This window comes from Nicotiana tomentosiformis, chromosome 6, assembly GCF_000390325.3.
Source record: "Nicotiana tomentosiformis chromosome 6, ASM39032v3, whole genome shotgun sequence".
NCBI lineage: Eukaryota > Viridiplantae > Streptophyta > Magnoliopsida > Solanales > Solanaceae > Nicotiana > Nicotiana tomentosiformis.
Genome location: NC_090817.1, coordinates 39,307,123 through 39,333,922, shown reverse-complemented (window position 1 = coordinate 39,333,922; position 26,800 = coordinate 39,307,123). Strand labels below are relative to the sequence as shown.

General features: G+C 38.9%; 1 protein-coding gene across 2 annotated transcripts; it reads right to left on the bottom strand.

Moving 5' to 3' along the window:
• Nucleotides 1-5,189: 5,189 nt before the first annotated feature.
• Nucleotides 5,190-13,811, bottom strand: LOC104085774 (ABC transporter D family member 2, chloroplastic). Of its 2 annotated transcripts, XM_009589897.4 has the most exons (10): nt 13,472-13,807; nt 13,199-13,394; nt 13,038-13,105; nt 12,004-12,330; nt 11,718-11,882; nt 10,634-10,862; nt 8,146-8,387; nt 7,223-7,541; nt 6,412-6,656; nt 5,190-5,573 (listed from the first exon to the last, which is right to left on the bottom strand). In XM_009589897.4, exons 1-10 carry the CDS (start codon nt 13,649-13,651, stop codon nt 5,388-5,390), a joined length of 2,157 nt encoding a protein of 718 aa, XP_009588192.1. In that variant the 5' UTR covers nt 13,652-13,807; the 3' UTR covers nt 5,190-5,387. The 2 variants fall into 2 exon arrangements, with proteins under 2 accessions (XP_009588192.1, XP_009588193.1); XM_009589898.4 differs by lacking the exon at nt 5,190-5,573 and having other exon boundaries at nt 6,626-7,063; nt 13,472-13,811.
• Between the last annotated feature and the right edge of the window lie 12,989 nt (nt 13,812-26,800).

Sequence of the window (26,800 nt, the reverse complement as noted above, 5' to 3'; positions counted from 1 at the left end):
ACGGAATCCTATTAGGTGCCAAGGTATTTCCAGGTACCAGAAGAGACGGACACAACAAAGTCCATATCAGAAGAACTTGAATAAGTCGCATTGTTCGAGAAATTCTTGGAGAGGAAATTCCACTTGGGAACAGGACTGCACCCCGAACTCAGGTCTGGTTTTGTTGAATTTCTTAAATTTAATGTCAATTATTTTGCATGGTCACATGCGGATATGACAGGCATCCCGCCGGAAGTGGCCGTACAAAAGCTAATCTTGGATCTCAGCATTCCTCCGATAAGACGGAAAAAAAGGTCCTATTGTAGAGGCCAAAAATAAATTCGTCAAGGAAGAGGTAACTCACCTACTTGATATCGGTTCAATACGAGAGGCAAAGTATCCCGACTGGCTAGCTAACGTAGTAGTAGTTCCAAATAAGAATAATAAATTTCTCATATGCATAGACTATAAAGACTTAAATAAGGTGTGCCCAAAAGATTCGTTCCCATTGCCAAACATTGATTAAATGATTGATCCAACGGCCGGGCACGAGTTAATGAGTTTCCTTGATGCTTACTCATGGTAAAATCAAATCAAAATGGACCTAGAGGATCAGGAAAAAAACTTCGTTCATCATGAATTTCGTCACATATTGTTACAACGTGATGCCCTTCGGGCTAAAGAATGCTGGAGCCACTTATCAACGGCTCGTGAACAAGATGTTTGAAAGGCAAATAGGGAAAACTATGGAAGTTTACATAGATTATATGCTTGTTAAGTATTTGAACGCAGGTGATCAGCTCAAACACTTGCAAGAAACTTTTGACATCTTAAGGAAGCACAACATGAAGCTTAACCCCGAGAAGTGTGCGTTCGGGGTCATCTCCGGTAAGTTCTTGGTATTCCTGGTGTCACAAAGGGGGATCGAGGTTAACCCCGATAAAATCAAGGCCATCTAAGACATCCTAGACCAACTATCAAGCGTAAAAGAGGTTCAGAGGCTAACGGGAAGATTGGCCACTTTGAGCAGATTCATTTTCCGGTCTTCGGAGAAATCCATCATTTTTTCTCACTGCAGAAAAAAAAAAAAAAGAACAACTTTGAATAGAACTCGGAATGTCAATAGGCTTTGAGGGATTTGAAAAGATATTTGTCAAGCCCTATATTACTATAGAAATCAGAAGAAGGAGAAAAGTTGTTGGTCTACTTAACAGTCTCAGAGGTAGCGGTAAGTGTTGTTCTAGTCCGTAAGGATGAAGGTACGCAATCTCCTATCTACTACGTTGGTAAAATTTTAACGGGAGCAGAGAGTCGCTACCCACATCTAGATAAATTGGCCTTAGCTCTCGTAGTCGCCGCTCGAAAACTAAGGCCTTATTTCCAATGTCATTTGATAGTAATAGTGACCACCTCTCCCCTGCAGAATATCATTCATAAACCCAAACTTTCGGGTAGGCTGGCCAAGTGGGCCGTCAAAATGAGTGAATTTGACATAGAATATAAACCTAGGACTGTGATTAAGTCACAAGTTTTGGACGACTTTGTGGCCAATTTCAGTTCAGGACTGTTACATTTGGCCACTAAAGAAGCAATGATGGTGTCGGAATCGACATCAGGAGTTTGGAACTTATTCACAGATGGAGCTTCCAACGTAAAGGGTTCCAAGCTCGGCATAGTACTAACCACGCCTTTGGAGGAAACCCTAAGGCAGGCCATGAGAACGGTCGTGCTGACTAACAATGAGGCGAAGTATGAAGCTTTGATTGTTTGGCTCGAATTGGCTCGGGGACTGGACACTGAGGTCATAGAAATCAAATATGACTCCCAGTTGGTGGTAAATCAGGTCTACAGGATCTTCGAAGCCAAGCAGGAATGCATGCAACAACATGTAATGATGGTTCAGGTCCTACTCGCTCGGTTCCGGGAGTGGTTAATCACGCATATCCTGAGGGAAGAAAATACAAAAGCAGACGCATTAGCTAACCTAGGCTCGTTCACGGAAATGAAAGGATCGGACTCTGACACGGTCGTACACCTTATGCACTCGGTTCTGGACGCGGGTAGCTATGACGAGGTAAACACAACTAATTTGGTCTGGGACTGGAGAAACAAAATTATCGATTATCTCGAACACGAGAAATTTCCTGAACATCGTAAGGCATCTCGGGCGCTACGAACTAAGGTCACACGATATAGTTTCAAAGGAGGTCAATTATACAGAAAATCTTTCCAAGGCCTGTTGGCCCGGTGTTTGGGATCCTCCGAGGCTAACTATGTTATGCGAGAAGTCCACGAAGGGATTTGCGGGAACCACTCGGGCGCAGATTCCTTAGTACTAAAATTAATAAGGCTAGGATAATATTGGCCCCCGATGGAATAAGAAGCCAAAGCATATGTTCAAAAAATGCGATAAATGTCAACGCTATGCACCGTTGGTGCATCAACCGGCTAAGCCACTGCACTCAGTTCTGTCACCATGGATGTTCATGAAGTATGGAATGGATATCGTGGGACCACTACCACCAGCCCCCGGTAAGGAATATTTCTTTTGATTTTAACTCCGGGAAGGATGAAGCCGTAGCCAAAATAATATCCCTGGTGGCGACTGAAACGAACCGTTCCATCCACCTACGGTCATTGTCATAATCCATGCTAGATAGAAGAGCATGGTGGCCGCGCTTGTTGAAATGTATCATTCCCCTGCAGAAGATCTTGGGGGAATAGAGGTTCATCAATCGAGCTAGGGTTAGGTCCTCTCCCGTCTCCTAGCACAAACGTCGAAGATAAGTGACTGTCCTCCACACATAAGGATTTATCTGTGCTAGGCTCACTTCGTAGCGGATGCAAAATTCCATAATAACAGAATCAAGCTCCCCGCTAAAAGAGAATGGCCCCAAAGTGAAGGGATACGTATAAAAATACGTAAAATCCTTCTTGGGGATGGTTATTCGCTCCGCCAAATCAGGAGCAATAATGTCTAAATCTTGGCAATTGCAGTATGATTTCACAACGGGAATGCTGGAAGGACGGATGGAAGAAGGGTACACGCCAATAGACCACGTGCGAGGGTTAGCGGAAGAAAACTTCTCTTCAAAATCTTTGGTCATGACAAGACTCTTTGGGATAATAGTGCTTACCGTAGGAGGAACGACGTCATCAACTTTACCCTTGTTCTTTGAAGAATTAGGGTTTCTAGAAGAGGGGGCCATTTCTTATCAGAAAAGAAGGGAAGTTATCTCTCAAGAAGAAGGTTAAAGAAAGCTTGAACACAAAGTACAAGTTGAGTAAAGAGAGTTTAAGAAAGTGTAGAGAATTATGAAGTACAAATGAAGAGGTTTGATGCGTATAAGTAAAGATATAAGTGGCTCAAATCGTGGCTATAATTACCTCGATAACCGGCAAAACTGATGCTAATCATAGGATGACACGTGTTCGGGGCATTAAATGTGGAGAGACGTGTGTCTAATCAACCGTCGGAAATGTTTCAGAGGGGATCAGAGAATTTTCCGCCAAAAAAGGTTCTTCTACCAACTTTCCGATGACACAAAGTTATGGGGTAAAATATGTTCTTATTTAATGATCGCACGAGAAAGCGACACGTAGAACCGAAGGCATAAAATAGCCAAACCCGAAGGCAATGATCTCGCTTGTCGACGGAGAGAATGATACTCATAACGACAAAACTAATGCCGCCATCCGGTAGCATTCAATGAAGAATATTCTATAGCATTAAGTGCATGGTCCGTTACAGAGAATATGGCATTCATTGCCTACCGTTACATATCCTTTAATGGCCCTAAAAATTATCATTAAAGAGGAGCTTAATCCTAGGACCTTGCTCCCTAGGTGCGACTATAAATAGTGAGCTCTATTATCATTGTAAAGGAGACGAATTTTCTGACAAACAGGCATTATACTCTATCAAAAGATTAATAACACTTTGCTTTCTTGCTTATTTGTGTTGTTCTTATTGCTCCCGGTAGCTCTACCCTCGAAACCACGATATTTGTCGTCTATTTCAATTTTAAGGCTAAGTCTTTTATTTCTGTTTAATTTATCTATTATTTTTGGATCAAATTAATTCACTTGTCTATAAACCACGTATAAATTCAACTATACCATTTTACGGGTAAACAACACGTCAAGTCCAAATATTTTAACAATTGCACATCAAATTCACACAATCTAATTTTAAAGGAGATTAATGGACCATTATTCCTACCTTATCATTTAGTTTCTTTATGTTTAGTATGTTATACTTATCCCAAAAGAAAGAAAACAATCTAATAAGCTTGGTAATTGAAGGCAAATTTCAAAAATCACAATAGGACACTTTCTCTTTTAAATTTTATTTTAGAACTCAAATATATTATTTTAATAACATATGTAGTTTCTTATAATTGTATATATACTCGTCTACATTGGGTACACGCACAAAAACGCATGTAATTTCTCAAACATGCATTTATGGTTAGCATACTTTAAGGTCATATCCAGGAGTTTGTTACTTGTTGATGCAAAAGTTTATCATTTACTTCACAACTACTTATCATATGATTCACCAGGTTGTTATGCTTATCTTGAATGGATTAGTTGTCGTGCTTATCTTTTGTCATCTTGATGATTCACCAGGTTGTTATGCTTATCTTGAATGGATTAGTTGTCGTGCTTATCTTTTGTCATCTTGGTTGGCGACTCTTACTCCTTAAATTTTGCACGGTTATTTAAAGGCCTCTTAACTTTCACAGGATACCAAGCTAAGTTTTCTTGGGGGGAAATTTACCACTATCTTTTATTAGAATTGATCTCAATTGTGTTTTGTTATCCTACTGACTTGAACTGAGCTTCGATTGGCTCTCGTGTTCCTTTTATCTTTCAACATGTTTGGGAAACTGATAATTTTACAATGTGTTTAAATCAAGAATGCAATTAAACAAAAAACTATAGTTTGAAAATGCACCCAAAATAAGAAGAGAACATTTGTGGTTAATTTTAGTCCGACCCTGAGGTAATATGGCAGCATGTCTATTAGGATTTAGGATGATATGATAGGAGTCTCAAGAACGGCCTAGCAAGCCTACTCTGCCTACCAAAATATTTGTTACTCTTTCTTTTTCTTTCAGAATGTCTTAAGATCGTGACATTCTAAGTAGATGATTTCATTCTATACCTACCCATGAATTACAGATACATGGAAATAACCCTCGAAATGTAGAAAGAATGACATTGAGACATTCATGGGGAGTAATTCTCAAAATTTGACGGCATTCCATGTGCAGTCCATTGACCATACAGCATAGTCAAGATGAAATTTTTGAAAAGTTACTCAGCGAGCAGTCTGGACTCCTATGGCTATAAGCATCCAAACAATAATATCATGTACTAAAGGAAATATTATTTGCTTAAAGTTACTGCTTTGAAAAATCGTATACGGAGTCCTCTCCTACGTTCTTAAAGCTCCAATTGCGCTGGTTACTCGTTGTATTGGCAGTAGATATATGTAAGACCTTTTTATGGTATTTGTAGAGGGTTCTACGATGGCCAATACTTACGTACGTGATTCCTGCAGCTTGGATTAGCTGATATAGACGATCCTGCATACACAAAGTACAACAAAAGGTCTTTATTTGAACGCAAACAAAAGGAAGTAAGAAATAATAAATGGAATACTGTAGCCATCACCCAAGGTTTTACAAGGAAAGACTGCGACTAATGTTCATAAGGGTAAAAGTTAAGATTTCATGTGTAATTGTAGAAGAACAAATAATTTCCAAAAGTATACTCTTACATGTGACTGACTGAAATTGAAGTGCATTTTGAACCTCAGATTGCTTCAAAGTTCAAAAAGTAAAAATTCTATGCTTAAAGAACCTAGCAGTATCTTAAAGCGCGAGAAGAGGTGGAGTGTTTTAACTATCATAGGGAGATGGAGTATCATGGAGCGGAACATAAGCCCTAAGCACGGAGAGTATGCTCACAAATTATTATATTTTATGTATTAAGAAATAAAATTAAATATAAAAAATATCAAATTTATTTTCTTAGACAACATACCCAGTATATTTTCTTAGAGCCAAACATAATTTTCTAATATTAAGATGGTGCAAGAAACAGACTCCAAGAAGCAAGGCCCGGCAATAGCCCCATTAGACTTTTCTTTCTCGGGCACTTCAAGATTGCCTCACACCAAGGCAAGCCCTGAAGCGAGTTGATTTTTGCTTTTCAGTACATTGGAACAAGGGCCTTTAGTTTTTGTGACTTGTTAACCTCCACTGAGCGAGATCTATTGGTAATATGAATCCAGCCCCTATGGACCAGAGGCCTATACTCAAGAAAAGTGAACTTTGCTACTCTGAAGTCTGAATGGATGCAATCGACATGAACAAATGAATCACAAAATAAGACAAAGGCATCTGTAAATCATTAAAGTACCTCATTGGCTTCATCAAGAGCACTTGTAGATTCATCTAACAGAGCCAAAGTTGGTTTTGCAAGCAACAAACGGGCAAAGGCAAGACGTTGTTGCTCGCCAAGGGAAAGAACGCTCGACCACTCATATGTTGAATCTAGGCCGTCAAAACGAGATAACAAGTGTCTAAGGGATACGTCATTGAGAACTTGTATCAGATCATCTGATGTAGGCTGATTTGGCCTTTCATTTACACACCTTGCATCCCCTACGTGCGTTAGTTGGAGAAAATTTCAGCACACAATCTGTAAATAGCATTCTTCCCACAACTAAAATGACATGGAGGCGACACATAGAAATATACACGCAAGTGGGGAAATTAAGCAGTTCACATGGTATAAGCGCCAAAAGAAGTAATGTAAAGCAAAACTATGCAGCAAGTGCCTACAGAGACGAGCCATATGGGGGATGACAACATGTAACAAGAACTGAGAACCTATACGGCTTGATAACGGCATAAGAAACTGATGTTGCGATGTACCAAGGATGTGGCCTAGTGGTCAATGAAGTGGGTTAAGACTCATAAGGTCTCAGGTTCAAATCCCAAAGGAGGCGAAAACACTAGGTGATTTCTTTCCATCTGTCCAAGCCGTGGTGGAGAGCGTTATCCGGCACCTGTGATGGTGGGAGAAAGCAGATACCCGTGGAATTAGTCGAGGTGGGAGAAAGCAGATACCCCGTGGAATTAGTCGAGGTGGGAGAAAGCTGGCCCGGACACCACTATTATCAAATAAAAAAAACTGATGTTAAGCTATGGATCATGAGATGACATACCACTTTGTTTAGCATCATCTACCACGTTATCTGAATCTTCAGTCCATGTAGGATACAACAATTGTTGTCGGAGGGTTCCCAAAACCATATACGGTTTTTGAGGAAGAAAAATTACACCTTCAGAATTTCTACGTCCTGTGGAATCCCCAATTATCTCATTAGTTGAAGTTACTTGACTAGAAATCACATCTGGAGAGTGAGGCATATCCAATTCTCCTCTAGGTCTGACATAGATTGTAATTGCTCCACTCCCAAAATTCCAAAGACCAGCTACAGCTCTCAGCAATGAAGTTTTACCACTTCCACTTGGTCCCGTAACCTGTTACAAAGCAATAAGTAGCACCATTTAAAAGTCAAATTGGGACTCTAGGGGTGAGGCAGCCTATAAACACCCCACTATCAAGGGGGCCTAATGCCTGTAAATTGGAGTATTCGTCCGGTGCACGTTTTACACCTTGAACTATTTGGTCAATACGCCCCAAGGACAACTATGCAGACTTTATACCTTAGATTGTCCGCTTTTTGCCGCAGAACATTCTGTATCAAATCTTCTCCCATGTACTTGACTAAAACTTGTATAATATATTGTTCTATAATTAAGAAGTTGGTGAATTTAAATATTATTATGTGCATGTATCATATGACTAGTTCGTTAAATTGATTTTTTACCTGTGTTTGGATACTCTATAATTTTTTAAAAGTATTTTCTGTAGTAACTTTGTGTTTAAGCGTATCAAAATTAAGCTCTTGCTCATCAAATCCCTCTCAGGTGCAGATGAATATTTAGCTAGGGACAATGGCTTATGATCCTTCTCTTTACCCTCCTTTTAACACATGAATTACCAGTAATAATACAATTCCTCCTTTCCCTAATCAGATCAACAAATAACATAAAACCTGAAAGTGGACAAGTAGGAACTCACCAGCAAGTGATCCTTTTCATAAATCTCAAAAGACAAGTCCTTAATAAGAGTTGCTTTACTTGGTGTCTGTACAGTCAACTGTTCAACATCAAGTAATTTTACATGGCTGGAAAGCGGCATAGATCCATTTGACTGTAGCCCATTGGAACAGCTTATTAAGCAAAAACTAAGTTGGATCTCTTCTTTTAAGTCATGGTCACCTTTTTTTCTGTTGCTGATACCCAAAACGTCATCAAATTCACCTGCAAATCCCAAAGGTGTCAAAATGATTTGCTGACAAGCTTACTACTGTTTTGGAGCGGTTGGATTTCATGTTGGATGGAAATAGCAAAACTGGGAAACTAAAAAAGCAACAAAGTAGAAGAAAAAAAAATTTAGGGAAGACAATAATTGAAAAGTCATAGAAGTTTCAACATAATATAAGACAAGAAAGAAGAGATCAGTTTTAACATCCGCTCTCAAGCATCTATACTGCAAGCAGCTATAGTTTATGTATATAATAACTACTAAAGGCCTTATGAGCTGAGCTTCTTTTGTTTAAGCATTTTAGTTTTTATTTGCATATTACCTTTATACTATATCATAAGTCATAACTATGCTATGTGCTATCCCAGTAATGGTTCAATTTTTCCTCATTGGATTCAACCATAAAGTTTGATTTAGTACTAGTCACTTTCCTTAGCACTACTCCTAGATTCTTAATATAAAAATTTCCCAAAAGTAGTTCTAATTTTTTAATTTAAAGCATATTAACACTTGGTCGGCGGAATCTCAGCATTTTGCATTTCCAAAAATGAAGAAATCCACTTTCTCTTTAGTTCGAAGCAAGCTGGCAACGCCAACTTTCTGTACCTTCTGCCTAAATGTATAGATATTATAATGAAAAATCAGAGATCAATGGTTTCAACAATATAATATATGTCTGTTACAAAATAATAGAAAATAAAAAAAAATTGAAGAGCATGATTTGAATACATTGATTTGTTCTAATTGAAATATTATATTTGAGAAGAATCAATCCTTCTCTATCCTCACAAGGTAGGGGTAAGGTTTGCGTACACACTACCCTCCCCAGACCCTACGGTGTGGGATAATAATAATACTGGGTATGTTGTTGTTGTTGTTGAGAAGAATCAATCATGATATTGCAATGCATTTAAACGAAAAAGATGAAGGTCTTTTGGTAACTTTAATGTATAAAACTACTTTATCACTTAAAACAGAAGGGAAAAAATTAATGACAGATGCTTGAGAAAACAAGACAAAAATGGAGCAGAAAAGAAACTTGGCTATAATTTCAGCTTGCATTTTTGGGCTTTTGTGGCTTAAGAGAAATTAGAGATGTTTTGTGATTAAAGATGTACCTATTCACACTTGTAGATATAAGTGTCTACAGTTTCTGGTTTTATGGTGAAAATGATAGATGTATATGAAGTTGACACTATCACAGTTCCTCAGCTCCCTGCAGTTATAAAGGGAACCTGAGCTTTTGCATCGTAAATACTTAACACCTTCTTGGTGCTGCTTCATCTTACTTACGAAAAGAAAAACAAAGTACGGATCAAGAAACAACTATGGGATTATCTTGGGGAAACAAGAAGTTTATAATATATAATGGAAGGAGTTTTGTATAATGGAGTCCTTGCCCAAGCAGGAGTTGAAAAATATAAAAAAAAATTGATCCACAAACTGTAACCAACCAGCTTTTAACCCTTATAACACAAACCATAACCAACCAGCTTTAACCCTTATAACCCAAAGCGACCCTAATAACACAAACCATAACCAACCAGCTTTAACCCTTATAACCCAAAGCGTTATGGTTCTACCCATTACAGACAGGTTCAAGCCTTATCAACACACACAAAAAATGACGACACCTAAATCCCAGAGAAAAGAAGTTAGGATCAGCTATATGAATCATCGATATCCATTCCCTTCGTTTTAGGCCAATCTCATTTCAACCCTTATTATATCTCCTACCCAACACAAGGGAAGTGAGAAGCTCAAGTTTTTCAAGTAACCTATCACATATCCGGCATCTATAAGAAGCATAAAAGAAGTGCAATTCCAAAGGTCAGAGTCTTGATTTAAAAAAAGATCCCTTTTGGTACTAGGGTTATGAAACAAAAATCTAGGCAAAATTAGGGGCTTGAGATGAGAATTGGGTTGGTCAGACATTGCTACATGTCACTCTAGATCAAAGCGCCTGCTTGGACACTACAAAGATGAGCAACATGCACAAAATTAGCTATGTAGCATGTAAAACCATGTGTAATCAAAACAAATTCATGACACATCAGCCAAGAAAAAGACAAGATCCTGCACATTGTCAGATATCATGTATATTCCCTCCCTTTGGGGCATCTCTCCAACAAAATAGATTGAAAGATGCTCCTTCTAAGGGATTACAAAGTAATATAATATATTCTGTAAGCCTTTCCATTTACCGGAGAAGAACGCGCCAGCCAGAAACAAAATAACTTACCCAGTCGGTCAATGACGGCTGAAAAGGCACTTATAGCCTGAAACTGGTAGACAATGAGGGAAAAATCACCAAGAATATGATTAAAAGCAGACGCGGACTGATTAACAACCCCAAACTCAATTTTTCCAGAGAAGTACATAGGTGCAACAACTGCGGCAGGAAGAATTTGAATAAGATAGCGGTAGCCACTGGTGAAGAACTCCAGATTTCGAGAAGATATCAGCAATTGCTGCCAATTATCAAAGGCAGGAGAATCAATTTTAATAATCACTTAGAAAACAAATACAATAAATTAAATAGCATACAACACTAAACATTTTCAAAATGCATCAACTTGTACAAAAGAAAGTCAAACATTTAATAAATGCTAAGATGAGGTATATGGGGTTAGTTTTATGCCCTGCTTCTGATTAATCAGAGATGATGAGATTGCAAATCCCATACGAAGACATAACTCAGAGAGATCACTTCCTTGCCCCCGACATAGCACATATCCTTTAAAAGATTTTAAACTACCCTTGGAAATATGATCTACTTAGTAACAAAACCTAGCTGGCAAAAGCACTAGGTTATTAAGGGTCAATATGGTGACAAAAACATCAGAATGCATTCTTTGGCTGAAGAAACACTTGGAAACATCTGTGCGCCCCAATAGAGCAGAATGATTACAGAGATTCATACAACTGATCCCAACTAGTTAGGGATTGAGGTATAGTTGATAGAGATGTATTGATACTGAGATCACAGGATGCTGGGTAGGAACTTCCTGTGAAAAGTCCCGAGTTTTACAAGAAATTTGGATGTACTCCCAAATTTTTCATATTCAGCAAAATGGGGGGACAATCAATGGCGCTTACTTCAGACAAGGTTACACATAGTTAGACAAGCTGAGATTAAACCTAACCTCTTCACCTAATATTGGTTGCCAGATTGAACTCATTATTCAGTGTGTGACAATGAACAATTCTTTGCAACAGAAGCAATATAGAAACAACTGTTGAATCACAAATTTGAGTAGATATGCTTCAATGCAGGTAAAAATTAAGACAGTTGAAGTACCAAACAAACACAAAGGCCTCCATACATTTAGGTTTTCAAAAGCGCTTTTGAAACGACTTAATAGTAGTTGCATCTCATTCTCCTCGCCTCCATAAAATGCAATTGATTCAGCATTTTCTCGAACACGCACAAGCCCATAGCGGAAATCCGCTTCTTTCTTCTCTTGCAAAAAGTTGAGGCCCACCAATCCCTAAATTAATCAGAGTTACCATCATTTGGAGTAAAATTGGTAGACATGTCTAACTTAGCAATTCTCTAAATGTTGTATTAGTTGTGAGATTCAAAAGAAAATATGAAAGTGAAAAAGTTACCCTTCCAAGGAAGACGCTGATAGCCGTTCCACCAAGTGAATATGCAAGAAGCACAATAAAAAGTGGCGGATAGATACCGTACAAGATATTGCTGAAAGATATTAAGTCTATGGCAGCATTGAAGAGAGTCAACGAAAATGAGAGAGCTGTTCCAGTAAAGGAACTTAAATCGTCAACGATTCGTTGATCTGGATTATCGATGGTAGACTGAGACTGAATTTTGTAAAACGTCTTATTCTTCAGATACCGTTCCATGTAATAGCTTGTCATCCAAGATCTCCACCTTAAAGCTAACTTCTCTCGCGCATAATCTCTCAACACAAAAATCTGCAAAATACATAAAGCTCAAAGCTACGAAATACAACAACAACAACAACAACAACAACAACAAAAAACCCAGCTTAGTCCCGTACATGGGGTTTGGAGAGGGTAGTGTGTACGCAACCTCAAAGCTACGAAATGTACTTTTGTTTTACCTTTCTCACTGCTAATAAATGAGGATAATGTAAAAGAAACTTAGAAATGACAAATACTGGTAGTAGAGAAGTAGAGGTTAGAAGACCTCATTTCCGTTTTACTATAAATAATAAATGCATATATATTTTGATAGAAGGGAGCAGTCCTTCTGGATGAAGTCTCAAGGTGCATTTTGTTACTAAAGACATGATACTATAACAACAACAACATACCCAGTATTATCCAACACCCGTGGGGAACTAAAGACATGATACTCTTTAATCTATATTGTCACCAATGTGCCAGGGGCGGATCTACAGTTGAAGTTATGGGTTCGGGCCCAGACCTTGTATTTGTGTTATGAGACACACTTAATATGCATAAATATTCTATCCAGAACTCAATAAGCAAAACAAGTTGTGGGTTCAGAACCCATAAACTTAAAATCTTGGATCCGTGCCCTTATCAATGTAATAGCATGCCAAGTACCCATTCTAGGTTGCACAATATCTGCATAATTTGAAGGAAAAAAAGACTATTCGGAGCTATACCTAAAAAATATGGAGCAATGAGCTCACCGGAATACCACCAGCAAAAGCAGCAAGGTAGTATAACAGTTGTTTGGTGAACTGTTCTTGGTCTTTGTCTTTGCAAAATCAGACAAAACATACAGAAATTAATTAGTGCAGTCAAAATTCTTTTTTTAAAAAAAAACACAATCTGGAGAAAGAAAACATACTGGCTAGTGCATTATAAAAGTCACGGCCGAGGAAATTGAAACCAACGCTGATACCGGTGGTCCCTAAAGTAAGTGCAAAGACAGCAGCTAATTGCAGTCTGGCTTGGACTTTATCATCGGATGACCAATATGGAACAGCAATCTTCCAGAACCTTCCAGTAAGTGTTTGAAGATCCGGTGGCTTTCTTTGCTCATCCTGATTAAATTTTTAGCAATAGATATATACATTTAAGTTTGAGGAAAGTTTTGGATTTAAAGAAAAAAAGGATGGACCTGACTGGCTGGGCCGGGAGGAGTTGTTGCTGCTGCTGCTAATGAAAGGCGTCGTCGAGTGGTAAATGAATGAAATCTTAAGGATGAACGATGGGCGAACTTCAAACTGCTCTCCAAAGTGCTAACAGTAATACCGCAGGAGAAATGAGGTTCTACTACTAGTTTTGCTTGGGTGACCATGGTGAAGGAGAAGAAGCTTTCTTCTTCCTATTTCTCAAACCCGCAGATTCATTCGGCTTCTTATCCCAAAGAGGTTTGATTTGAGCGGTCCATATGAATTTGGCAGCTCTAGTGATGCCACGCCCACGCCTGGCGCCACTTTCACTTTCCCTCGTTTCGTCACGGAACAAAAAATGTATTGCCCATTTACTTCATTTTTTTTTTTTGGCAAATTATACTGGTGGCATGCCAGCAGCTATTTTATTAATAATAATAAAAAAAAAAAGAAAAAAAGAAATCACATAGGAAGAGTACAAAATAAGGGGATAATAACACCACTAGTGTTGCCTATATGCCTTCGCTATATAGTCACTCATTTGCGCCTCTCATTGCCTTATGATGGCAGTCTCGTGTAGAGTATCATGGTGTAGCTGCCGGTGAGCTCGTGTAGAGTATCATGGTGTAGCTGCCGGCAAAGTCTCACGAGTGCATATAATCTCATAGTCGTTTGGATATCTTTCCAAAGGCATAGGACTAAAGCAACACACACTGGGCTAAACTTTACCTTACTAATCCTATTGAGGCATAAAATACCTCATCTATATGCAAACATGAAGAAAAAATGAACTACTAACAACTAAGTATTCTATGATCATCACAGAGTTTATAACATACTCTATGATGATGTTACAAATGATGATACTTAAAAAGTGATAAAATAACACAATGTAAAAAAATTGAGTCTTGCCTCTCTTTTTTTAACTTTGTGTACTTTTCAATTTGTATCTCCTTGGCTTCTTCTTCAAACCTCTTCAATATGTATGAAAACATCATCATTTCTTTTTGGAGCGACTGGACCTTGTTGACGTGGTTGAGGCAGCCACTTTTTGCTTCGCGGCTCTCATTGGGAGTCGCCTCACGGTTATTTCCTTATTTACTTTGTCGTCCCAACTTTTCTTCCTTGTATGTGATTTATTACCTTTACCACTATGCATAGGTGATAGATCACTTCTTTTTGCTGGCTCTGCCCCGCATTCTTACTCCATTGATTCTACGTGTTGTAGTAATTTTCTCCCAAATTTCAAATTATTCAAGTTACCTCACAAGGTAATAAAATTATCATTCACTAATATATTTTTTCGTGCTTCGCGCGGCTGTAAAATATTTTTAAACTTCACTTAATATTAATATTATAATTTAAAAATTATTTTTTATTAAGCATCCCTTTATGATTCTTGTAATATTCTATGTGAAATCCTTTGAAAGAACAACATATCCGAGAAACATTTAAGATTAAATATAAAACATACATTTAAAATATATATTTAAACTTAAATAAGAAGACAATAGAAAATAAAAAAAATTATGAAAAATTGAAAAAGAAAGGAATGTAAAAATATGGGCAATGTAAACCTAGAATGTCACCCATTTTTTTCTTAGTCCTCTTGTAATGACCAGACCGGTCATTTTAAACTTTAGCGTTCCGTTCGGTGGTTTAACATCTCGAGTAGCTTTGTATTATGCATTATGACTTGCATGTATGGTCGGTTTCAATTTTCGAGCGATTCCAGATTGATTTGGAAGAACGATTCTTATTTTAGAAGTTTAAGTGGCAAGAGTTGATCGGAGTTTTGACTTTTTTGTAGACAACTCAGGAATAATATTTTGATGATTCTAATAGTTTCGTATGGTGATTTAGGACCTAGACATACGTCCGGATTTGGATTTGGAGATCCGTAGGTTGATTTGATATTTTTTGGCGAAAGTTGGAAATTTGAAGGTTTGGAAGGTTGAGAGGTTTGATCAAGAGTTGACTTTATCGATATCGGGTTCGAATTGTGGTTCCAAGAGTTAGTATAGTTCTGTTGTGTCATTTGGGACTTGCATGCAAAATTTGAGGTCATTCTGAGTTGATTTGACATGGTTCGACGTGAGTTTTAGAAGTTGAAAGTCCATTAGTTTATTAGGCTTGAATTGAGGTGTGATTTGTAGTTTTGTTGTTTGGTGTGATTTGAGGCCTCGAGTACGTCTGCGTTATGTTTTGGGACTGATTGATGTGATTGGACGGGGTCCCGGGGGCCTCGAGTGTGTTTCGGATGGGCTACGGGCCATTTCCTCATGTTTTGAACTCCTGATTCTGAAATCTGGTTTTCTTCATCGCGATCGCGACTAGAAGTCGCGTTCGCGTAGTGTATCTAGGTGGCTGACAACTTCTCTTCTTCGCGTTCGTAGAGATTTGGTCGCAATCACGGAGCGATTGGTCATGCTGGAGAGGTCGAGTTCTTTGGTCTTCGCGTTCGCGGTACTGCCACGTGTTCGCGTAAACTTGCTGCCTGATTCATCGCATTCGCACCCATGCTATCGTGTTCACGAAGTTCATTTTTGGGGCAGTGTTGTTTCTTCTTCGCGATCACGATGTGATTTTCGCGATCGCGATATGTTTCACTGGGCAGAATGTATATAATCTATTTCGGGGTTTTTGGTTATTTTATGACTTTTTGAATTACAAAACTCAGTTTTGGGCGATTTTGGAGGGGGGTTTCACGATTTGGATTGGGGTAAGTATTCTTGACCAGGATTTGATTATATTTCATGATTCCATCCTTGTTTTTAACAATAAATTGATGATTTGAATTGGAGAAATTGAGAATTTTAGTAAAAACTTTTCTAAAACATAAATAGATGATTTGAAGGTCGATTTGAGGTCGCAATTGGATGATTTTGGTGTGGTTGGACTCGTATTGGAATGGGTGTTCGAATTTTGTGAGTTTTGTCAGGTTCTGAGGTGTGGACCTATGGTTAACTTTTTGGGAAGACTTTTTTATTCTTGTTCAAGATTGAAGCTTTATCATTCGGAATTATTTCCTATAGCTTTTATTTATGATATTAAGTTATTTTGGCTAGATTCGAGCAGTCCGGAGGTTGTTTCATACGGGAAGGGCTTCTTAGAGTATTGATTTAGCTTCTTTGAGGTAAGTATTTTGCCTAACTTTATGTGCGGGAAACTACCCCATAGGATTTGATTTAACTGCATTATTTGGATCATGTGAAAGACATGTACATGAGATGAGGAATGTGTACACGGCCTTATATATGAAAATTGACCATTTTAGACTCTTAGGATTCTTAAATGCTTTAATTAAATTTGCCAGTACATGTTCTACCTTCTATTGTCAAGTTTATTATTATATGCTTTAATTGAAGTTGTTATTCCATGTTCTATCTTTCATTATCGAGTTTACTCTTTTATATATTTAATTGAGGTTGTTATTACATGTCACGCCTTTTATTATTATTGAAAGTCATTAACCTGTTTTAGTTGAAGTTGTTGTTTAATGGACTATCTTTCATTGTTGAGTTATTTTCCCGTTTCATTTTGTTGTTATTGAGATTCTTTTAAACATTGTGATTGAGTCGTGGGCAATGTGTTATGGTAACATTGGTATTGTTGTTTTGGAAATGTTGTGGCCTATGGGAACGTGTGGTACGAGTTGATATGTTGTGTTGTTGTGATGTTGGCACATGTGGATTTGTTATGCAGATTGATTGTTGCCATGCAGAGTATAAAGGTGGCATTTCACTGTTGTTGGTTGTGCGGAATAATACGGATGGCTATTGAGATATTGTCTGGGCAGGGCGATACGGGTAACTCTTGATATATTGTCTAGGCAGAGCGATATGGGTGGCTATTGATATATTGTCTGGGCAGAGTGATACAGGTGGCTACTATATTTATTGTCTGGGCGGAGCAATACGGGTGGCTATTGTAATATTGTCAGTGCGGTGGGATAAAAGTGGCTATGTCAGGGATGATATGTGATGTCTTGGGGGCATATTATTGATGATATTCGTGTAATATGTGACTTTCCTTGTATGTGTCATGCACATTACGTGACTTGTTGTGTTGTGTCCAATAGGCTACTCGATGTCTTTAATATCACTTGTTAACTTGGGCTATAATAGTACACTTGCACATGCATAAACCGTAACATGTCATTTATACAGTTCAGGAGTATGAAACTTGATATTCATTGATCATGCACATGTATTCTTATATATCTGCTTTCAATATGTTATTGAGCCAGTGACCAAATCGATCGATATTGGTGTGAGTTGTCCGTGCGATTGTGATTGATAATGTGGATACAAGGTGCCATGTGTATATGATTTGTGATTTGGGACTTGTGGCTTGTGGTTATGAGCTGTGGCACCTCGGGGTGATTTTGTTGTAAACTTTATGTTAGAACGGCTTGATTATTTGGTTGTCATTTTGTTTTTATTATTTGGTTTCACATGTACTTTAACGGTGTCATGATTACATTACTGCTTTATCACATGTTTATTCCTTGTTGCTACTGATTCTTGTTTCCATTATTAGCTTTATACTGATATACTGCATAGGTTATTATGTCTAGTAGGTGTCTTGACTTTTACCTCGTCACTACTCTACCAAGGTTAGTCTTGATACTTACTGGGTACCAAGTGTTATGTACTCATAGTATACTTCTGCATATTTTTGTGCAAATCTAGGTGTTGGAGGCTGTGGACCCAGATAGTATTAGCTTCTTTGATCCCGAGGATTCGAGGTAAAGCTGCTCGATCGCCGCAGTCCCTTCGAGTTCTTTTTTCTTTTAATTGTACTGTTAATTCTCCATCTGAACAGTATTTTATTTTGTTTTGAAATATATTTATATATTCAACTAGAGTCCGTGACTCTGTACTGTCTTGTCTTGGGAAGATCGTTGTGATTATTGCCACGCATACTTGTGTCACCTTTATTTCGGTATTTATGTCAAACTTTGCTTTAATATCATGTCAAAATTTTTAACTGTTGTAAGTAAACGACTTACCTAGTTTTAGAGACTATGTGCCATCACGATCCTTAAGGTATGATTTTGGGTCGTGACAAGTAGGTATATATTATCTGGGCGGAACGATACGGGTGGCTATTGATATATTGTCTGGGCGGAGCGATATGGGTGGTTGGTGGCAATTATGATATTGTCAGTGCGGTGGGATAATGATGGCTATGTCAGGGATGATATGTGATAGCATGGGGGCACATTATTGATGATATTCGTGTGATGTGTGATTTTCCTTGTGTGTATCATGTACATTACATGACTTGTTGTGTTGTGTCCAATGGGCTACTTGATGTCTTTGATATGACGTATGTACTAATCTTCGAGAGGCTACAAAACTATTAGAAAAATTCTACTTCTTTCATTCGTATCATGCGAACTTATTGATTTCGGAGTTTGAGCCTTTGTATCTTTATTCTCTCGCAGATGGTGAGGACACGCACTACCGGATCGGCTGATAAGACACCCTCACCTCCTGCTAGAGCCGCGAGAGGCCTGGGCCAAGGTAGAGGCCGAGGAGGGGCACGTGCTGCAGCTAGAGCACCTGCTAGAGCAGCAGCTGAGGAGCCACCAATAGCTCCGGTTGGGGGCAGGCACCTGAGATGCATGTTGCTACCCCTGGACTTCAGGAGACCCTAGCACATTTCCTGAGCATGTTCGGCACTTTGGCTCAGGTGGGATTGATCCCAGTTCCACCAACTACATCTCAGGCTGGGAGAGGAGCTCAAACTCCCGCGGCCCCGTACTCCAGAGCAGCATGTCCATGTTGATTAGGATAACGGGCTTTGTGCAGGGAGTTATGCACACAAAGCCCGTTATCCCGGTTCAGCCTGAGGTCAGGCCAGAGGCATCAGAGGAGGAGCAGAAGAGGCTTGAGAGGTTTAAGAAGTATGATCCTCCTACTTTCAGTGGCACAGCTCCTGAGGATGAGCAGGGTTTTTAGACAAGTGCCACTATATTCTCCGCACCATAGGAATTGTGGAGGTGAGTAGAGTCGTATTTACTACATTTCAGTTGTCAGGGGTAGCATATAGATGGTGGCAGGCTTATAAGGAGGGTAGGCCAGCTGATGTAGTGCCACTCACTTAGACTCAGTTTTCAGATATGTTTTTGAGGGAGTTTGTTCCCCAAGCCCTCCGAAATGCATGGCGCACAGAGTTCGAGCTTCTGCTTTAGGGGATTATGATGGTGTCAGAGTATGCCATTAGGTTTAGTGAGTTGTCCCATCATGCACATGCCTTGGTTTCCACGGTCAAAGAGCGAATCCGTAAATTTATCGAAGGGGTTAGTTATGGTCTTAAATTCAGCATGGCTCGAGAGTTGGAGACATATACTCCATTTCAGTAGGTTGTAGATATTTCCAGGAGGTTAGAGTGTATTCGGAGTCAAAGATGGTGGATAGGGAGACCAAGATACCTCGAGGTCTTGGAGGATTTAGTGGATTCTACTCTTCTACTCTGACCCATCAGGGCGGAGGCTCCGTCAGTCGGCCAGTCCAGTCTGCACTTTAGACTACTCGTGGTGCTCCATCTAGTCAGGGACCTCAGGGTACTCATATGGGACAATTATCTTTTAGTGCACCTCCTGCACGGGGTTCCTACCACGATTATTCCATTCATCCAGCACAAACTCGGTACCAGCAGCCACGCCCGCAGAGGAGTTGAATGAGTGTGGTGATACTAGGCACATCATAAGATATTTCCCCAGACTTCAGAGAGGTGGAATTCATCAGAGTACTTAGGCTATGGGCTCCACTCCAGTTGCTACTCCACATGCACATCCAGCTAGAGGTGAAGGACAGACGGGTAGAGGGCGTCCTAGAGGGGGAGGCCTGGACCGTTGTTATGCTTTCCCTAGTTGGGTTGAGGCTGCTGTACTAGATGACGTCATTACAGGTATGATTTCGATTTGGCATAGAGGAGCATCAATCTTATTTTGATCCGGCCCTATTTATCGGTATAAGTCCACCTATCTTGCTTCATATGTGGATGTGTTTCATGATTCTTGTACTCTGTTTATGTGTTTACACCTGTTGAGAGATTCTATAGTGGTAGCATGTGTCTATCATTTTGGATTATTTACTATTGAGAGCTATGAGACTAGGATGAACTTTCTATTACTTAATACGATAGGTTTTGATGTGATTTCTGGATGGTTTGGCTACGACTTGTGATTTAGGTGTTCTACATGTATGAGAAGTTCGTTATGTGTTATGATTTTATTCTGCGGGATTGAGTTAGTGAAAGATTTTTTGTTGGTGTGATGTGTATTCTACTTGTGATTCAGAGCTGAGGATGTGATCCTCGTGTTTTCGTATGGGTTGGTATGTTTGGACTAGGCTGCATGCCGCGGTGGAGTCATGTTAGGATGAAATCCTTTGTGATTAGCTCGTATTTTTTGTTTCTCTCTTGTGGAATGAATTCGTAGTATGGTACTAATAGGGAGTTGTGCCTATCAGATTTGTTGGGTAGCTCTCTCACGTGTCTCTCTTTCCATCTTCAGTTGTATTCGAGTTGTAATGGTTCGGTACAGATTGCATCGTATGTGTCTAGGCGGTGTGGGATGTGACTCATTGATTGGGTGAGTAGTTATGAGATTTACATGTTCCTTACATCATTAGCAGTGTTGGGAAGGTTTAGAACAAGGTTCTAGTTGATATAAGGTTATTTACTAGTACCGAGTTGGATTATGGGCAACTATTGTAGCCGGAGATATTGCTATGGACTGATGGGTGTGTTACGTCGTGTGGTTACACCTTGTGGATGTATGCATGAGTTATTGTAGCTGGTTGAGGTTGATATAGTGTGTTTATGTGAGGATCGGGTCTTTGGCGGAATGCTTGGACGATGAAATTTGGTTCTAAGGCTTATCAGTATAGGTGGAAGGAATAATCTTCAGTCGAGATGGTGTTGTCGGGCTTATGTGCATTGGGGTGGAGTGGGATCACATGTGTGTATGTGTATGGTGAGTTTATACAGTGATTTGATTGCCTCAGAGCAACTATTGGTATGTTCGAGGGTGAACGTTTGTTTAAAAGAGGGAGAATGTAATGACCCGACCGGTTGTTTTGAGCTTTAGCATTCCGTTCAGTGGTTTAAGGTCTCGAGTATCTTCGTATTATGCATTTTGACTTGCGTGTGTGGTCGGTTTTGGTTTCTAGATATTCGGGATTGATATGGAAGAATAATTCTTGTTTTAGAAGCTTAAGTGGCAAGAGTTGATCGGAGTTTGACTTTTGTATAGACGACTCCGAAAAAGTGTTTTGATGATTCCAATAGCTTCGTATGGTGATTTTGGACTTAGGCGTACGTCCGTATTTGGATTTGGAGGTCCGTAGGATGATTTGATACATTTTGGCGAAAGTTGAAAAGTTGAAGGTTTGGAAGGTTGAGAGGTTTGACCAGGAGTTGACTTTATCGATATCGGGTTTGAATTGTGGTTCCGCGAGTTGGTATTGTTACGTTGTGTCATCTGGGACTTACATAAAAAATTTGAGGTCATTCCAAGTTGATTTGATATGGTTCGCCGTGAGTTTTAGAAGTTAAGAGTTCATTAATTCATTAGGCGTGAATTGAGGTGTGATTCGTAGTTTTGTTGTTGTTTGGTGTGATTTGAAGCCTCGATTAGGTCCGCGTTATGTTTTGGGACTGACTGGTGTGATTGGATGGGGTCACAGGGGCCTCGGGTTGTTTCGGATGGGCTACAGGCCATTTCCTCGTGTTTTGAATTGTTGGTTCTAATATCTGGTTTTCTTCATCGCGATCACGACTAAGGAGTCGCATTCGCATAGTATTTCTACGTGGCTAGTATCATCTCTTCTTCACGTTCGTAGAGGTTTTGTGGTCATGCTGGAGAGGCCGGGTTCTTTGGTCTTCACGGTACAACCACATGTTCGTGTAAGCTTGGCTATCTAACTCGTCGCATTCGCACCCATGGTATCGCATTCGCGAAGTTAATTTTTAGGGCAGTGCTATCTCTTCTTCCCGATTACTATGTAATTTCCGCGATCGCGATGTGTTTCACTATGCAAAATGTATAAAGTACTCGATTTCAGGGGTTTTGGTTATTTTATCACTTTTTGAGTTAGAGAGCTCAGTTTTGGGCCTTTTTTTTGGGGGGGGGGGATTTCACGATTTGGATTGGGTAAGTATTCTTGATCCAGATTTGGTTATATTTCATGAATTTATCCTTGGTTTTAGTATTTAATTAATAATTTGAATTGGAGAAATTGGGGATTTTAATTAAAACGTTTCTAAAACATAAATTGATGACTTGAAGGCCAATTTGAGGTCAGAAATGGATGATCTCGGAGTGATTGGACTCGTATCGGAATGGATATTCATATTTTATAAATTTTGCCGGTTTCTGAGGTATGGGCCCAGGGTTGACATTTTGGGATGACTTTTTGATTCTTATTCAAGATCGAAGCTTTATTATCTGGAATTATCTCTTATGGCTTTTATTTATGATAGTAAGTTATTTTGGCTAGATTCGAGCCGTCCGGAGGTTATTTCAGATGGGAAGGGGTAGATTCGAGTCTTTGAGGTAAGTATCTTGCCTTACTTTATGTGGGGGAATCTACCCTAGTGGATTTGATTTAATTGCAGTGTTTAGATTATGTGGAAGACATGTACATAAGGTGACGAGTGTGTACACGACCTTATAGGTGGAAATTAACTATTTTAGACTCTTTGGATTTTTATATGCTTTAATTGAATTTGTCAGTACATGTTCTATCTTCCATTGTCAAGTCTATTCTTATACTTTAATTGAAGTTGTTATTACATGTTCTATCGTTCATTGTCGAGTTTACTCTTATATGTATTTAATTTAGGTTGTTATTACATGTCATGCCTTTCATTGTTGAGTTTATTCTTAAGCAATTACTTGAAGCTCAAGTTATTGAGAGCCATTAACCTAAGTTAGTTAAAGTTATTGTTTAATGGACTATCTTTCACTGTAGAGTTATTTTTCCATTTCATTTTGCTGTTATTGAGATTCTTGTACACATTGTGGTTGAGCCGTGGGCTATGTGTTGTGGTGACATTGGTATTGTTGTTTTGAGAATTTTGTAGCCTATATGCACGCGTTGTATAAGTTGATATGTTGTATTGTTGTGATGTTGGCACATTTGTTGTGTGGATTTATTGTTGCCATGTTGTTGATTGTGTGATACATGTGGATATTTATATATTGTCTGGGCGGAGCGATACAGCTGACTATTAAAATAATTTTTGGGCGGAGCGATGCGAGTGGCTATTGATATATTATCTGGGCGGAGCGATACGGGTGGCTATTGATATATTATCTAGGCAGAGCGATACGAATGGTTATTGTGTTTATTGTCTCGGTGGAGCGATATGGGTGGCTATTATGATATTGTCAGTGCGGTGGGATAAATGTGGCTATGTGAGGGATGATATATGATGGCCTGAGAGCATATTATTGATGATATTTGTGTGACGTGTGATTTTCCTTGTGTGTGTCATGCACATTATGTGACTTCTTGTGTCGGGTCCAATGGCTACTCGATGTCTTTGATATCACTTGTTAACTTGGGTTGTAATGGTACACTTGTATATGCATACAGCGTAACATGTCATTTATACAGTTCAGAAGTATGAAACTTGATATTCATTGACCATGTTCATGTATTCTTGTATATCTGCTTGCAATGTGTTATTGAGCCTGTGATCATGCTGGGCGGATTGTGATAGTGAGCCTGTGACCATGCCCGGTGGATTGAGATATTGGCACGTGAGTTGTGCCTTGTGCGTGCATTGGTGAAAGTTGGAAAATGAGAGATTTTGGAAAGTTTGACCGGGAGTTGACTTTATTGATATCGGGGTCGGATCCCGATTCAGGAAGTTGAAATAGGTTCGTAATGTAATTTATGACTTGTGTGTGAAATTTGAAGTCAATCGGAGTTATTTTGGTATGATCAGCATTAGTTTCGGAATTTGGAAATTCATAGTTCATAGGCTTGAATTTGGGTTGCGATTCATAGAATTTATGTTTTTTGATGTGATTTGACGCTTCGAGCGTGTTTGTATGATATTTTAGGACTTGTTGGTATGCTTGGTTGAGGTTTTTGGAGCCTCGAGTGTAATTCGGACCATGTTTGGCGCATTTCGGAACATGGATGATTACTTAATCTAGTGCTTCTGGTTTCCTTATATGCGATCGCGAGTGGAATAACGTGATCGCGAAGAGTAGTGTGGTACTTGAGGTAGTTTGCTCTATGCGATCGCGAGGTGGTGTATGTGCTCATAGAAGGTTGGTTTATAGCGAATCGCGAACACGTGTAGGAGGTCGCGTTCGCGAAGAAGGAATGGCGAGGTTGGGGCTGGCTTTTTAATTCTTCAAAAAGATCGTAATTTCATTGCTTGAATTAGTTTCCTATAGTTATATTTATAGTATGAAATAGTTTTGACTAGATTTGAGCCGTTCGGAGTTGGAAAATCGAGGGAAAGGCCTTCTAGTAGATTGATTTAGCGTGGTTTGAGGTAAATGGCTTGCCTAACTTTGTGTGGGAAAATTTCCCATTAGGATTGGTGTTGCTTGTGATAATTGTGATGTGTAAGAGCCGTGTACACAAGGTGACGAGTGTGTACACGGGTTAAATGTGAAAATTGCCGGTTTTTAGCTATGTAGATTCCTTTCATGCTTTTATTGAGTTTCCTTAACATGTTATAGTCATCATATTTAGTCTAATTTCACATGTCTACTTGTCTTATCTCTTACTTGCTAATTACTCTGCATGTTTAGTTGAAATTCTTGTTTCCTTATTCCGTATTCATTATTTAACTGTTGAATTCTTACTTGAAATTGATAATTCTTGGAATATCCTGTTGAAATTGGTATTGAGTTGCAAAGGCCGTGATTCCTATTGAGGCAAAGTGTTAAGTTGTGAAATATCTTTCTACTGAGTTATTCTTCCGGTTGTTATTGTTGAGACTTTGTGTACACAGTGGTTGAGCCGTGGGCTCTTTATTGTAAAATTCTGTCATTGTTTGGTTTCTCTAGCAAATTGCGATATTGGACACTTGAGGTGCGATTTGTGATACGCTATGATATTGATAGGCATGCAATGGTATAAAGTCTGGGTGTTGAAACGCATGTGGTGAGATAATGCAGGCTTGATACACGTAGCTAGTAGAGAACTACTAAAATGTGATAAGGTAGGCCAAAACGCGGGATGCTATTTCGGGAAAAATTATTTTCAAAACTAAATGTAAAGGCTCCCGCGGTGATATAAGGAAAGATTGTGATTATTTTTGTGATTTGAGACTACGAGGCGGTACCTCGGTAGTGACTCTTGTTGACATTTCCCCATTCTTTTCTACTTGTCTTTGACTGTTGTTTCCTTAGCATACTATTAACTGTCTTTCTCCGTGTTGCATTATTTGCTTAGTTCTGTGTAGCTAATCTTGTTATACTATTCGTTGTTTAATTTCATTACTGTCTTTATTACACTGCCTACGTTTGTTCAGTCTTTTATTATTTCCAGTAGGGCCCTGACCTGATCTCGTCAGTACTCTACCGAGGTTAGGCTTGGCACTTATTGGGTACCGTTGTGGTGTACTTATGCTACTCTTCTGCACATCATTTTGTGCAGATCTAGGTACTTCTTACCAGCCCAGGCATTAGTTAGGATTCTATTACAGAGACTTCAAGGTATACCTGCCGGCCTCCGCAGGCCATGAAGTCCCCCTGTCTCTAGATCTCTTATTTCATTATCCTTTATATATAGATATAATGTATAGGATTATTGACAAGCTTGAAACACACACTTAATTTATGCTCGCTAATCAAATATAGTATAGTATAATATCGTATCCACAGGGATTTGATTTAAACAGTATTCTCGTAGTTTCTAGCTTGATCGCTCTCCAAGATGATCAACAATTAAGATTTATATGATTTCTAACTAAAAGTAACTAAGATCTAAAGCTATTGACTAATGACAATTGAAATAAGGAAGTTATCAGTGGGAGAAAATAGGGGTTGATAGGATAGGTGTAAGATAATTGTTTGGGATCTAACTCTAGATAATTCACTTCTAATGTTTAAGTGAGTCTCTCGAATTCACTCAATTATCAGTTCAACTGTTCAGCAAAAACTCCTCTCTAGATTGAGTTTCAACCTCACAAGATGAACTATTTTAAGCACGTGAAGATATGCAAGAATGCGTAGTGGATTGGTCTTTAGGAAAACCTCTTTCGATTATTCTCCTAACTAGGTTTAATTAATGATTCAACTAGCCTCTTTCGATTACTAAGAAGAATCTATGAACTCAACCAATAAA

Bases quoted from the DNA above. Each gene is read 5' to 3' on its own strand.
- LOC104085774 (XM_009589897.4), bottom strand. From the start codon at position 13,651: ATGGTCACCCAAGCAAAACTAGTAGTAGAACCTCATTTCTCCTGCGGT. The intron at 11,883-12,003 runs GTAACTTTTTCA...TGATTAATTTAG, and splicing joins TCAGCGTCTTCCTTGGAAGG to GGATTGGTGGGCCTCAACTT. The intron at 6,657-7,222 runs GTATGTCATCTC...TAACGCACGTAG, and splicing joins AGATGATGCTAAACAAAGTG to GGGATGCAAGGTGTGTAAAT.